At 37.8% G+C, this 11,984-nt stretch overlaps 2 protein-coding genes across 2 annotated transcripts in view; one reads left to right on the forward strand and one right to left on the reverse strand.

Annotated features, from left to right (window-relative positions):
• The window catches only part of LOC111466930 (mediator of RNA polymerase II transcription subunit 33B-like), a 12,376-nt gene extending 7,632 nt beyond the window's left edge, over positions 1–4,744 (forward strand). Inside the window, exons 10-12 of the mRNA XM_023111615.1 lie at positions 214–871; positions 2,130–2,336; positions 3,412–4,744. Of these exons, the coding sequence (XP_022967383.1) occupies positions 214–871; positions 2,130–2,336; positions 3,412–4,532 (1,986 nt within the window). The 3' untranslated portion in view covers positions 4,533–4,744. The remainder of the gene's footprint in view (positions 1–213; positions 872–2,129; positions 2,337–3,411) is intronic.
• Positions 4,745–8,807: 4,063 nt separating this feature from the next.
• On the reverse strand, positions 8,808–11,045 carry LOC111466982. Its single transcript, XM_023111675.1, has 3 exons — positions 10,088–11,045; positions 9,768–9,960; positions 8,808–9,520 (listed from the first exon to the last, which is right to left on the reverse strand). Exons 1-3 carry the CDS (start codon positions 10,493–10,495, stop codon positions 9,006–9,008), a joined length of 1,116 nt encoding a protein of 371 aa, XP_022967443.1. The 5' UTR covers positions 10,496–11,045; the 3' UTR covers positions 8,808–9,005.
• Between the last annotated feature and the right edge of the window lie 939 nt (positions 11,046–11,984).

Genomic DNA, 11,984 nt, shown 5'->3' on the forward strand with positions numbered 1-11,984 from the left:
AAAAAAAAAAAAAAAAAAAAAAAAAAAAAAAAAAAAAAAAAAAAAAAAAAAAAAAAAAAAAAAAAAAAAATCTATATCCTTCTTCAATGATTCTGAACAGACTTGATTTTTGACATGGAAAAGAATTCGGTTTTAACAGAATAATTGAAACCTTATTTTCATTGTACTATGAGCTTATTTTTTCCCCCCTTTTTTTTTGCTGTTTGATGCCAGGTTCCTCTACTTGCAGGTCAATTAATGCCAATTTGTGAAGCTTTTGGATCAAGTACCCCCAAGTCATGGATCCTTGCATCTGGGGAAGAACTTACTTGTCATGCAGTGTTCTCCTTGGCCTTTACACTTCTATTGAGGTTGTGGCGGTTTCATCACCCACCTATTGAAAATGTGAAGGGAGATGCACGGCCTGTGGGATCTCAGCTAACTCCTGAATATCTGCTATTGGTTCGAAATTCTCAGTTAGCATCTTTTGGAAAGTCACCCAAGGATCGACTTAAAGTCAGACGACTGTCAAAATTGTTGAAATTTTCTTTAGAACCTACATTCATGGATTCCTTTCCAAAATTGAAAGGGTGGTACCGGCAACATCAAGAATGCATTGCTTCCATTCCCCCTGGTCTTGTACCTGGGGCCCCTGTTCATCAAACTGTTGATGCTCTCTTGACCATGATGTTCAAGAAGATAAATCGTGGTGGTCAGTCTTTGACTTCAACTACTTCAGGAAGCAGCAACTCATCTGGATCTGCAAATGAAGAGGCCTCCATTAAGCTTAAAGTGCCTTCATGGGACATCCTTGAAGCAACTCCCTTCGTTCTCGATGCTGCTCTTACTGCCTGTGCTCATGGACGATTGTCTCCCCGTGATTTGGCTACAGGCAAGTCTGAAACACTGTTTTAATGAGAAACAAGAAAGGTTAATCTATTACTTAGAATATAAAATTCTGCATGTGGTTTATTTTTTTTGAGAACTTATGAATTCTTTTTGGACTAATACCATTCTTGACGTTTAAATATAGAACTTACCTTCATTTATTGTGATTGGTCATTAAATTAAATGTTTAAATATTACATGTCTAAGTAGATTATTAATACCAAAAAATGAAAAATGTTAGGAACCTGCTCTCTCTCTCTCTCCCTTCTGTTAGAATATTACAAAGAACCCTTTCACTTAATAAGTGGATTATTAATACCTTCAATTCCCGTTGCTCTCTTCCCCTCCTTCCCCACCCTTGCTTCATGCAAATCTACCTTATTAATACAAAAAGTCTCTCTTATTATTTGTGGATTATAAATCTAATTTGCTTCCCTTTTTGTTTTGCAAGATTAATAGAGGTTTGGTCTAACATAGAAATAGATAGCTCATGTAAAGGAGGAGCTAAGACCTCGGTTACAATGGGGATAAAAGAGTTGTGATACAATTAGACTCAACTTCCAGTAGCTCAATTTCCCTCCCATTCTCCCCCAAATTTGGGACTTGATGAAAATGGACTAATTTTCAAAGAAGTAAACATCCATAGATGTTTACATTTTTCTAGTGGGTGGCGAGTAACATTTTTATTCTTTTTGGTGTGATGTAACCCGGAAAAATGCACTTGATGAATTTTGGATCAAGTTTGGGCTGATGAGGAGGATTGTGAACTGAAGAAAAATACACAAATACTCGAAGAGGTAATTTTAAGGAAAATTTTTGGAGTTGGGGATGGATTTGGAGGAAGACATTTCTAGGAGATTGGAATTTGAGTACTCGTCATGACATTCAATATAAAGGAAGGTTGCAGTGAGAAGGAATTCTCCCCAAAAATGATTGGAACATTACTGGGAAGTATAAGAGAACGAGTTAATCAAGAAGTTGTCCTTTTTCTTTTTTCCAGTAATTCCATTTTGTTGAGGAATGCCCACCCATGAACTAGTATAAACAATACCATGAGATGAAAATGAGCCAAGAGTTGAATTGACATCGTCTCGAGCATTGTCTCTTCTAATAACATTGTGAATTTGTGTACTGCGGGCTTCTTGATGAATCCATATTTGTTCCCTTGTGACGGCTTATAGAAAATATATTTCTTCTCAGGATCAATATAGGCACAATCTGTTGTTGGTTTGCTTGGTAAGTTCTTTACCTCATTGTTTCAGGACTCAAAGACCTTGCTGATTTTCTACCGGCATCCTTTGCTACTATTGTGTGCTACTTTTCAGCTGAAGTTACACGTGGTATATGGAAGCCAGCATTCATGAACGGAACTGATTGGCCTAGTCCTGCTGCAACTTTGTCCGTTGTTGAGCAACAGATTAAAAAGATTCTTGCTGCAACTGGTGTTGATGTCCCTAGTCTTGCCCTAGGTAAATTCTTGATGCGCATTAATGCCGTTTTATTTATAAATAAATATATTTTTTTATTTGAACATCTGGAAACTATTTTCCTACTTTTATCAATTTCATTGAGTTAGTATTTGGTTTCTATACTTCTTTTTTAGAAATTAAAACGAAGGTCAAGATAAGAAAGCCCTCCCATCCATTAGAATGGAGGTTGAAGAAATGCTCTCCAATTGATTTGAATAAAGGAGGATGGTGATAAAACCTCCATAAAAAAAATTAATGTTGCGAAGAGCACCTCTATATTCTCTCTACTTGGTTAGGTAGGTGCATTTTTCATCTTCCACCCCATATATTCTCTCTACTTGGTTAGGTAGGTGCCAAAGCACAGCCTGCTGTTGGTCTGCCAAATCTGCCTTCTACACTTTAAGAGTTAGCCGAACAACAATCAGGAAAAAAAGTTTATCGTCCTGGTGGGGAAAAGATATTTAGTAAGCCAAATAGCTCCATTATCAACTCTCTAGAAAGCTCCAGAGTCTCAGACGAAATAATAGATGCAATATCCTAAGCGTCTAGGATATATTCTTCATATAAATATATTAATCTGAATACCTCTCATGGAAGACGATAGAAATGGTAAGAATGATCGCGACTTCATATCAAAGGATTTTTCAAGACAAGTCATTAGAGTAACGTCGACGCTTTTTGTACAAATATTCAGTTTTTATCTTCTTAGTGGTGCCACAGCAACAACAGTTTACTTCCTAACTGCCTCGTATCTTTGATTCTTCTTGATAGGAAAGCTTTTTGTAAATAGTCTTTTGGATTGGTGGGTGGGGGAGGGGGGATCTCCTGCCCTTAGATTGTTGCTGTTTTTTGGTCTTTGCAACATATTCACAGAGTTCTTATCAAGAGAAAAAAAAAAGAAAAAAGAAAAGAATGACAGTGATTTTGCACTGATTGAAATGTGATGAAGCTGCAACACATTCACTTGATCTCTCACCAGAGTAACTCTCGAAAAACATAAAAAATTGAATTGGTATTGTATTTTTCATGTGTTTTCTGTTCAACCTAAAATTGAGCTTGAATTGCCTATTTGCAGGAGGAAGTTTTCCAGCTATGCTTCCTTTACCCTTGGCTGCCCTAATAAGCCTCACAATAACCTATAAACTGGATAAAGCCTCTGAACGCCTTCTTGCCCTCGTTGGCCCCGCGCTAAATTCGCTCGTTGCTGGTTGTTCGTGGCCGTGCACACCTATTATAGCCTCATTGTGGGCTCAGAAAGTGAAGCGATGGAATGACTTCCTTGTGTTCTCTGCTTCTCGCACTGTTTTTCACCATAATAGTGATGCTGTTGTCCAGCTGCTTAAGAGTTGTTTCACTTCAACTCTCGGTTTAGGCAACTCCAATGTAAACAGCGGTGGAGGTGTAGGCGCACTCCTCGGCCACGGGTTCGGTTCTCACGTTTTAGGAGGGATGTCTCCAGTGGCTCCTGGGATTCTCTATCTGCGAGTGCATCGATGTGTTAGAGATGCTTTGTTCTTGGTGGAGGAGATTGTCTCTCTTTTAATGCTCTCTGTCAAAGATATTGCAGTTACTGGGGTACCAAAGGAGAAGGCTGAAAAACTAAAGAAGTCCAAGCATGGAATGAGATGTGAACAGGTTTCTTTTGCTTCTGCAATGGCACGCGTTAAACTTGCAGCTTCCCTTGGAGCTTCATTAGTTTGGATATCCGGTGGATCAGGTTTGGTCCAATCTTTGTATAAAGAAACCTTGCCGTCTTGGTTTTTATCAGTCCATTCAGTAGACCGTGAAGGTGTAGAATATGGAGGTATGGTTCCTGTGCTTAGGGGCTATGCACTTGCATTCTTTTCAGTACTTTGTGGAATGTTCTCGTGGGGCATAGACTCGACATCATCAGCATCGAAGAGGCGTGCAAAGATTCTCGACTCCCACCTCGAATTTCTTGCGAGCGCATTGGATGGAAAATTCTCCATTGGGTGTGATTGGGCTACATGGCGGGCTTATGTTTCTGGGTTCGTGAGCTTGCTTGTGCGTTGTGCACCGAAGTGGTTGCTCGAGGTGGATTTGAAGGTGTTGAAGAGGTTGGGCAAAGGATTAAGGCAGTTGAACGAGGAGGAATTGGCTCTTGCATTGCTGGAAAGTGGTGGGTTGACTGCAATGGGTGCAGCAGCGGAACTTATTATTGAAGGAGGATTTTAAATGTTGCAGATTTAACATGAAGAGTGAACCATTTTTGTTTAGAAAAATTGGAACCATTAACTGACGTAGGGTTCCCTTAGCATCATATCCCCAGTAATGCTACGTTCATGTATACAAATGTTTCTTACTGCTGCTCTGCATAGGCATATTAGCCGCCGTTTTTTTTTTGGCTAAAAATCTAAAGTAATGATATTCAAAATTTTAGCATGTAATTCATGTACCATTAAATTTGTAAAAAATATGTAACAATTTAGTCTACATCCTATTAAACTAAATTTAGTTTATATCCTATTAAATTTGTACATTTTGGTTTTTAAATTTAATGAACAAATCATGTTTTAAACATTTTGAAAGTTTGAGATTGATTAGACATGTAAGAACTCAAAAAAGTTAGAATTAGATTTAGTCATATTAAACTAAAAGTTTAAAATTTTGATAGAAATTTAAAATAATTTAGGGATTTATTTAACCCAAAAATAAAAATTTTAAAGAAACTTCTATGAATCTTTGAAGACTCAAAATTATTTACATTTTATTTAATAATTTCAATGAAATTTTATTGTTTTTAGTTTCATCCTTTCTACAACATGTTAAATAGGAGTATCGTAGTCTTTTGCATATGATTAATGATGAAACATACATCGAGGCTATTTAAAGTTTGACCATTGAAGTGTACACGAGGTTTGAGGTGTTATATACTAAAAGAAAAAGGACCAAATACTTTTTTTTTTTTTTTGGGGGGGTGTTAAATACTAAAAGAATTGAGTTCATATTCATTGAGCTTCAAAAGCTCCTCTACAATATTCGACTATAAAGTTGAGAGGTTTCGGAGAGGTTTCTTGTGTTCAAAGTGTTGGAATATCTAAAGTTCAAAGGTATAAATCTCAATAGATTGAGGTGTAGGTGAGAACAATCTAAACGGACACTAAGGCAGCATCATTGTCCCTCTTGATGGCCTTTTGTGGGTTTGATATCCATTTGTTTCAGAGTTGAAAGGTCTTTTTATAATGCTTGGAAACGGACTCGGGTTCTAATGCTCTTTTTATAAGAAGAGCATCTTTGTGGGTTTTCTTGTGGAAGAATGGTGGACACATGGAGAAGGAAAACAAGATCACAGGGAAAAAGGCATTCAAAAACCAAATCCTCAAGATCATAGAACAATAATCAACTTATACAAGGGACCAAATAAAAATTTATTACTAACTCAATGTATGATGCTTCTAATTATGAAAAGCCACATAAACAGCAGACTTCAAGAATTAAGATCTAATTTTTTTAGACTAGCTTTTATGCTTTTAACAGTCCAAATTCAAAATTACAGTTCTTGCCAAACATTGAAATCACAAAATTGCAATTCTCCAAACTCTACTACGTGCCTTTGTTATCCATGCAACTATTAAAATCACAAACGAATTCTTGCTCAAACATTAAAATCATAACATCACGCAGTTCACACTGTACACGCACTTTATACTTACAAATGGTATTTATGTATCATTCTTTCAATGTTCAAATAACACAAGCACGCATTAGAAAAATAACCCATGCTCATCAATACTCATAACAATGGCCTATTATGAGAATTATCCAAGAAGAATTAAACTACCGTTCCATGTATAAAGGATTAAGCAAAATGTAATGCTAAATATCATGATTCATGGCATTAGAAACTTTACTTTTAGATTGCAGGTTCGAACATCATTTTCAATGCATTAGTTTAAAAATTGCCCAAAGGCAAAATAAAGTTGGGAGCTCTCTCCAAGCCTTTATTATCTTGGAAAACACTATTTTTCTTCTAGTTAAAGCCAACAAACATGAGATGCAGCCATGCAAGAGGGTGGAGTTGGGGCTCATTAGGGCCACTGCCTGTACCATGGAGGCGTAGAATGTGAATAGCACAAAAAAATTGACTTCCATGGTCATAAGAAACCAATACCTTTTTGGCTTCGCTTTGCTTGCCAAAAGAAGCAGAATCCCCATGTCTAAAAAGAGCAGCCTGCCTTGCCCAACTTCCAATAAAGCTCTCTTTAACATTTCATCACATGTATAATATTTACAAGTTAATTAAGCCAACAAGAAAGAGCAAAGGAAAATCAAGTTGGGTCTTTTCATGTGAATTTATTTGCTTTCTATCTCTATATATGCAATGTATGTCGACATTCAACACTCTACTTATAATTCTGAATATCTATAAACACAAGAATCTACTCATCAAACAGATGAACAAAAGAAAAACGTATTATTATTTTTTAGATAAAAAGCAACGGTAGAGTAAAAGGGATAAGGTGCTACCTTTACAATGTTAGCAAGCAACCTAGAGTCTCTGACAGAAAAGTCTTACATGATGTTGACCATGGCTTTTTTCCTCTCTTCCTTATTGCTTTCTTCTTTTAAAGAAATTCTTGTAACAGTAATAGCAATACTTCACCAACTGGGCTGCAACCAATTTCTTTCAGCCCAGCCTAGTCACGGCAGAAAAAGAAAACAAAAACAAGAAATAAGTCTTGAGATTCTCAACTAAAACTTATTTAATAATTAATGCACTTGTAAAGATATGAAACGAGTTTGAACATCATTTTACACCCAACAAAATGGCTTAAATATCATTTCTGAACTAATACCTATACCTCCTGCACCAGCCAACAATGAGGTTTTTGGTGGGATGCATCACTCCTGGTGTCAACAGTACAGCCTAAAGTTGAAATAAACTTTAAACAATGTTGTAACATATCTCTATAAGGTTTAAGACCACCAAATTCAATTCTGAAGTCCCAAGTCAAGGACCCACACTATATTTTTTTCCCCAGAAATGTAAGGAAGGGCACAATTGATAATCCTACCAAAATAAGTCAGGTCTAATTGGAGAAAAGAATAATAAAGAAACACCAGAGGAGAATAATCTGGTGCAGTTTTCAAGATAGAACGTGAGCCGATTCAGATTGTACAAGATAGCAGAAACGACAATTTTAAAACAAGCTAGAAATAAGAGAGATTCTCAACTAAAAGCAGGGTCCTCCAAACAAGGTTATCGATGTTCTAATTCTAATCGGATTCTATTTTTGGGATGGTACTCATTCGATTAATCAAATAAGATAAGTATTGTTTAATTCATTTCAACACTTTTCCCCAATATTGGATTCTCTAAAAAGCATAATCTGTTCAAGTGTTGAGACTCGATAACAACGAAAATTGTTCTTTAACTATGTCAGTGGGTGGGTAGCCAGAAACGACCTATCCACTCAAATCTGGAAGAGGGAGGTTAAAAAGTAAATATAATGGGAGGCTTTTAAGAAAATGGTGCACCAGACCAGAAGTTCATTCAAGTAAAAAACTATTACGGTATAGTTCTAGACATCATCGTCAGGACAGGGCCTAATAGATGTAAAACCACCCACCTCATAGTACTTTTTATTTTTGCCTTATTCGGCTATGCCACCCAAGTTCTGCCAATTTCTTAGCCCCACGCCCACATTCCCATGCTTCCACAAATAGGATGTAGATTCTTAAACCATGGGGAGAGGGAAGGAAGCATCGAGTCAAAGGCCCACATGCTGAACGGTGGATTCGACCCCATGTTCAGTAACCGCAGATTAATCATTTTAAACAACACCCTAGGATAAAAATTGGCTCGAATCATGAACTTCAGAACAGCAGAACCCAAATCCAGGCAAATTGAACAAAAATTGGCTCTCCTTTCTTTGAATCATTTTTTTATCTGCAAGGGATTTCTAGAAAGGGCTAACATTTCTCACGCATCCTGCCCAGGCAAATAGCGTTCAAAATCAACAAGATAAGATAAATCATATTTGTTAATGAACTATCAATAAAATACTGCAGACAGTAGAGAGATTCAGGAGAAATGAGGCGTATGGTCTCATAAATCAGGACTTGGAATCATCATTATTATATCACTATCTTCCCGTTGCAGAAGGATGGATAAAGAATATGGATATGTCAGAGGGGCCATATTTAAGCTTTATCATAAAAGGGAAAGAAGATGAATTATTAACTTACCTCACGCTGCTCGAGGCAACGATACTCCGGTGTAATCTTCTTCAATCATAAAATCAGTTCCTGCCATCCTCAAGAACAAAACAAGCATTTTAGTGGTGAAATATCGAAACATTATTACCTGAAAAGAAAATCATTGAAGAACTGTAGTGAGTTGCTTCTTCACCTTCGTTGCTTACAACTGCACCTTCAATTAAAGATCTAAACAGAAACCATTTGATCTTCCAGAGGGGTTTTTCTTATGGTGGGTGGGAAGAAAATGCCTTCACAAACTTAATAGTTCTTAACTATTTATCTTTCAAATTTTATTGATACCAGTAATATCCAAAACCCAAACCCTTACACAAAAACCAGAAGGGGATTTGAAGGTTAACACCATGATAGGTTGCGTATAAACTATTTGTTTTTACGGAAGTTAAAAACCCAAAAAGGATAAAAAGAAACAAAACCAAAATTTCATGGCTAGTCCTCAATAACCGATGCCAACCCAGTTACAATCTTAAGATTTCTAGCCCCAATCGATGGGCTTTTTGGCTTAAGCTCCGGAGGTTTCCATTCTTTTACAACGGCAGCCGTCTCAACCCCTCCCAACTCGTTAGGATCCACCGATTTCTCAGCGCCGGGACGGAGATCGATTTGGATGTTTCCAAGAGTATGCTTTGACTCAGGATCTGGACCCAAACTCGACAAAGATGACGCACGAATATGAGGAGAGAGCCACTTCGCCTTTACATACTCGGCTTTTCTCCATGGCGGAACAGGCATCCCCTTCTTTTTTAAGCTCTGTTTTGCAGCCTCTGATATGATCGATACGATCCTCTGAAGCCGACAAGGGTTGCCGACGAAGATATAAGGAATGAGTTGGAGGATCGCTTTGTAGCTTTTGGTTGACCGCGCAATTTCAAATTCTGATCGAAAGTCGATGTCTATCAATAAGCGTTCTCCGTCAATAATCACGTCAGTATATTCGTAATCCCCTGATGCATCAGAAAAATTGAACCCAATCAACAATAATCAGAAGCAATCGGAACTCAGTTGCCTAATGAAATTCAAATTTTGAGAGAAGAAAAGATGGTCCGGTTCGAGTATCCTAGATTTTCACCGGTATAACCAATTTATAAAAAAATTGGGTGAAAGGGGGAACTGGTGAGCAAACCGCTCAAATTCAAATTCAACAACCAAAAATTTCCCGTTAATAACAAGAAGAGTGATTAAGAAATATACCGGCCGGATGTGTGGGGGACTTTTCCCAGTGAGATTTGCAGATGGAAGCATCGTATCCAAGGGCCAACAATCCATTAGTAACAACCTGCCTTGCTAAGTTGTCTTTACGCTTGCACACCTTGTTCTTCTCTACGATTCTGGCTGTTTCCGCTAATAAATTCCTCTCATGAACATTCGTACAGGGGATTAAGCTCTGCTCGAGTATGAAAGCGTTATCATCAGAAGGATAGAAACAAGAAACATAAACCATATAGGGCAAAATAAAGAGACGAAAATCGATCAATTCCAAAAAAAAATATGAAAAATATGATCTGTTATACCTTCAGAAGTTCCCATGCCTCACCACCAGAGGAAAAATTGGAATCGCCAAAACCACTATGTGGATCCAATTCCTCTTCGGAGCTGTCCGTGTAGTTTCCATTGAAGCAGTTGCAGCGACTGCGGCCACACCGAGACGCGCTAAAATGCTTCTCATTGTTGTCCTCTATGAAATTCTGAACCATATTCGCCAAGCATAGAGAGCTAGGCTCCAACTCAGAAGAGACGCCGTCGGAGCTGTCCTTGTTAACATTCGATTCTTCAAAGTTAGCCTTCTCTGCCGAATTTCTCAGTACGTTCGAGAACTGTCTCTCAAATAGTCGCTTCAATTTCGACTTCACGACCGGCTTCACAAGCTCAAACCGAGCTGCTTCTTCGGCTGTATCAAACTCGATTGGCTGGATCTTCATTTGAAATGTAAGCTCTCTCGAACGAATTTCAGTACCTCTCCAGATAATCAGATCTCAACGACTGTTATATCCATCATTTTCCAAAATTGAAAGCTCGTATTCATTAATTCCTTCGGTTAATTCAGGATTAGAAAACGGACAAGTGTGTGTATAGAACAAGCAAAACAGTGTTACGCTAGCAAAATGAAAAATGTGAACTCGATAACCTACAGTTCGATTAGAATCTTCATCGACATCTCTGAAGCGCATCTCATATTAAATATACTGAAGATAAATTTGAGATAGCTAAAACTCAGAAACCTAATCCCTAATAATTATAATGAAGTGTTTTCCTAATCTTGTAAACACAATATGGAATAACTTCGAAACTCAGGCAAGTAAAGTCGCTTTCGCTTGGGGAAACCAGATACGGTCAGAGAGCACAGACCGTACCTGCAACGCAACCGACCATTCGAAACTCCATAATTCCCGGCAAGAAACAAACTTCCCGGCGAAGGGAAAGTGTAGAAATGGACTCTGTTTTGAGTACGGTCTCGGGTCTCTTCAGTCGACGATGGAAGAGAAATGGGGAGTCTTCGAGACATTTATTAAAAAGAGAAAGAGGATGTGCTGACTAGGATCGACACCCACGTAGGATTTCCAGCGTGGCAATAAAACGATATGATCACGCGAGGAGCACGTGTCGAGCACTCGACGAACTTGCTTCGTGGCTTCGCAGTTTGGCTCCACGTTATGTTTAGATGACGATAGTATTCGGGAAAAGAAAAGTATTATCCCGAAAATAGGCTTGAGTAGAATCGGAAATAACGAGTTTGCCACCAGCCTCAAACACGGAGGTGTTCACAACCGCCACATGATCGTGTGGCGTGGGCGAGGGGCAGCTAAAGAAAACCAACCAACCCACTCCGGTGAAATTCTCGTGTCAGTATGAAATGACGAGATTACCCTCGGTCTTTAAGAGAGTCAATGCTTAACTAAGTCGAAATTGCGACCAGAAACCTCGAGGGGGAAGAGGTTATCGTGTCATTTCGATACAGTTAAGGTTTTGGTGTGGATAAACATTTTATTTTATTTTGTGTTTAAATAATATTAAAAACGCAAATAATTTATTTATTTGTGTGAATTTTTGGGATTATTTAAGAAAATAACAACAAAATAGAGAAGCGCATGGTGGTGGGTCCCACCCCCATGGATAAGTGCTAGTGAAGCGGGTTCAGGGTATGGTAACTGGACAAAACGACGCCGTTGTCTTCTGTTCTCTTGTCCACACATCAATCAAACTCATATCATGTCATCCCACCGCTCTCATTGCATGTATCAACGCCACGTGTAATTTTCTCATTTTCTTAGCCATTCAATTAATTTAAATTTAAAATTAAAATAAATAAATAAATTTGATGGAAGGTGAGGAGTAGGAGTAATTTTTACAAATTTTCCTTGTTTAAATTAAAAAAAAAAAAAAAAAAAAAAAAAAAAAAAAAAAAAAAAA

This window comes from Cucurbita maxima, unplaced genomic scaffold (genome assembly GCF_002738345.1).
Source record: "Cucurbita maxima cultivar Rimu unplaced genomic scaffold, Cmax_1.0 Cma_Scf00032, whole genome shotgun sequence".
In the NCBI taxonomy this organism is placed as follows: Eukaryota; Viridiplantae; Streptophyta; class Magnoliopsida; order Cucurbitales; family Cucurbitaceae; genus Cucurbita; species Cucurbita maxima.

Bases quoted from the DNA above. Each gene is read 5' to 3' on its own strand.
- LOC111466982 (XM_023111675.1), bottom strand. From the start codon at position 10,495: ATGAAGATCCAGCCAATCGAGTTTGATACAGCCGAAGAAGCAGCTCGG. The intron at 9,961-10,087 runs GTATAACAGATC...ATACTCGAGCAG, and splicing joins AGGCATGGGAACTTCTGAAG to AGCTTAATCCCCTGTACGAA. The intron at 9,521-9,767 runs GTATATTTCTTA...CTGATGCATCAG, and splicing joins GTCCCCCACACATCCGGCCG to GGGATTACGAATATACTGAC.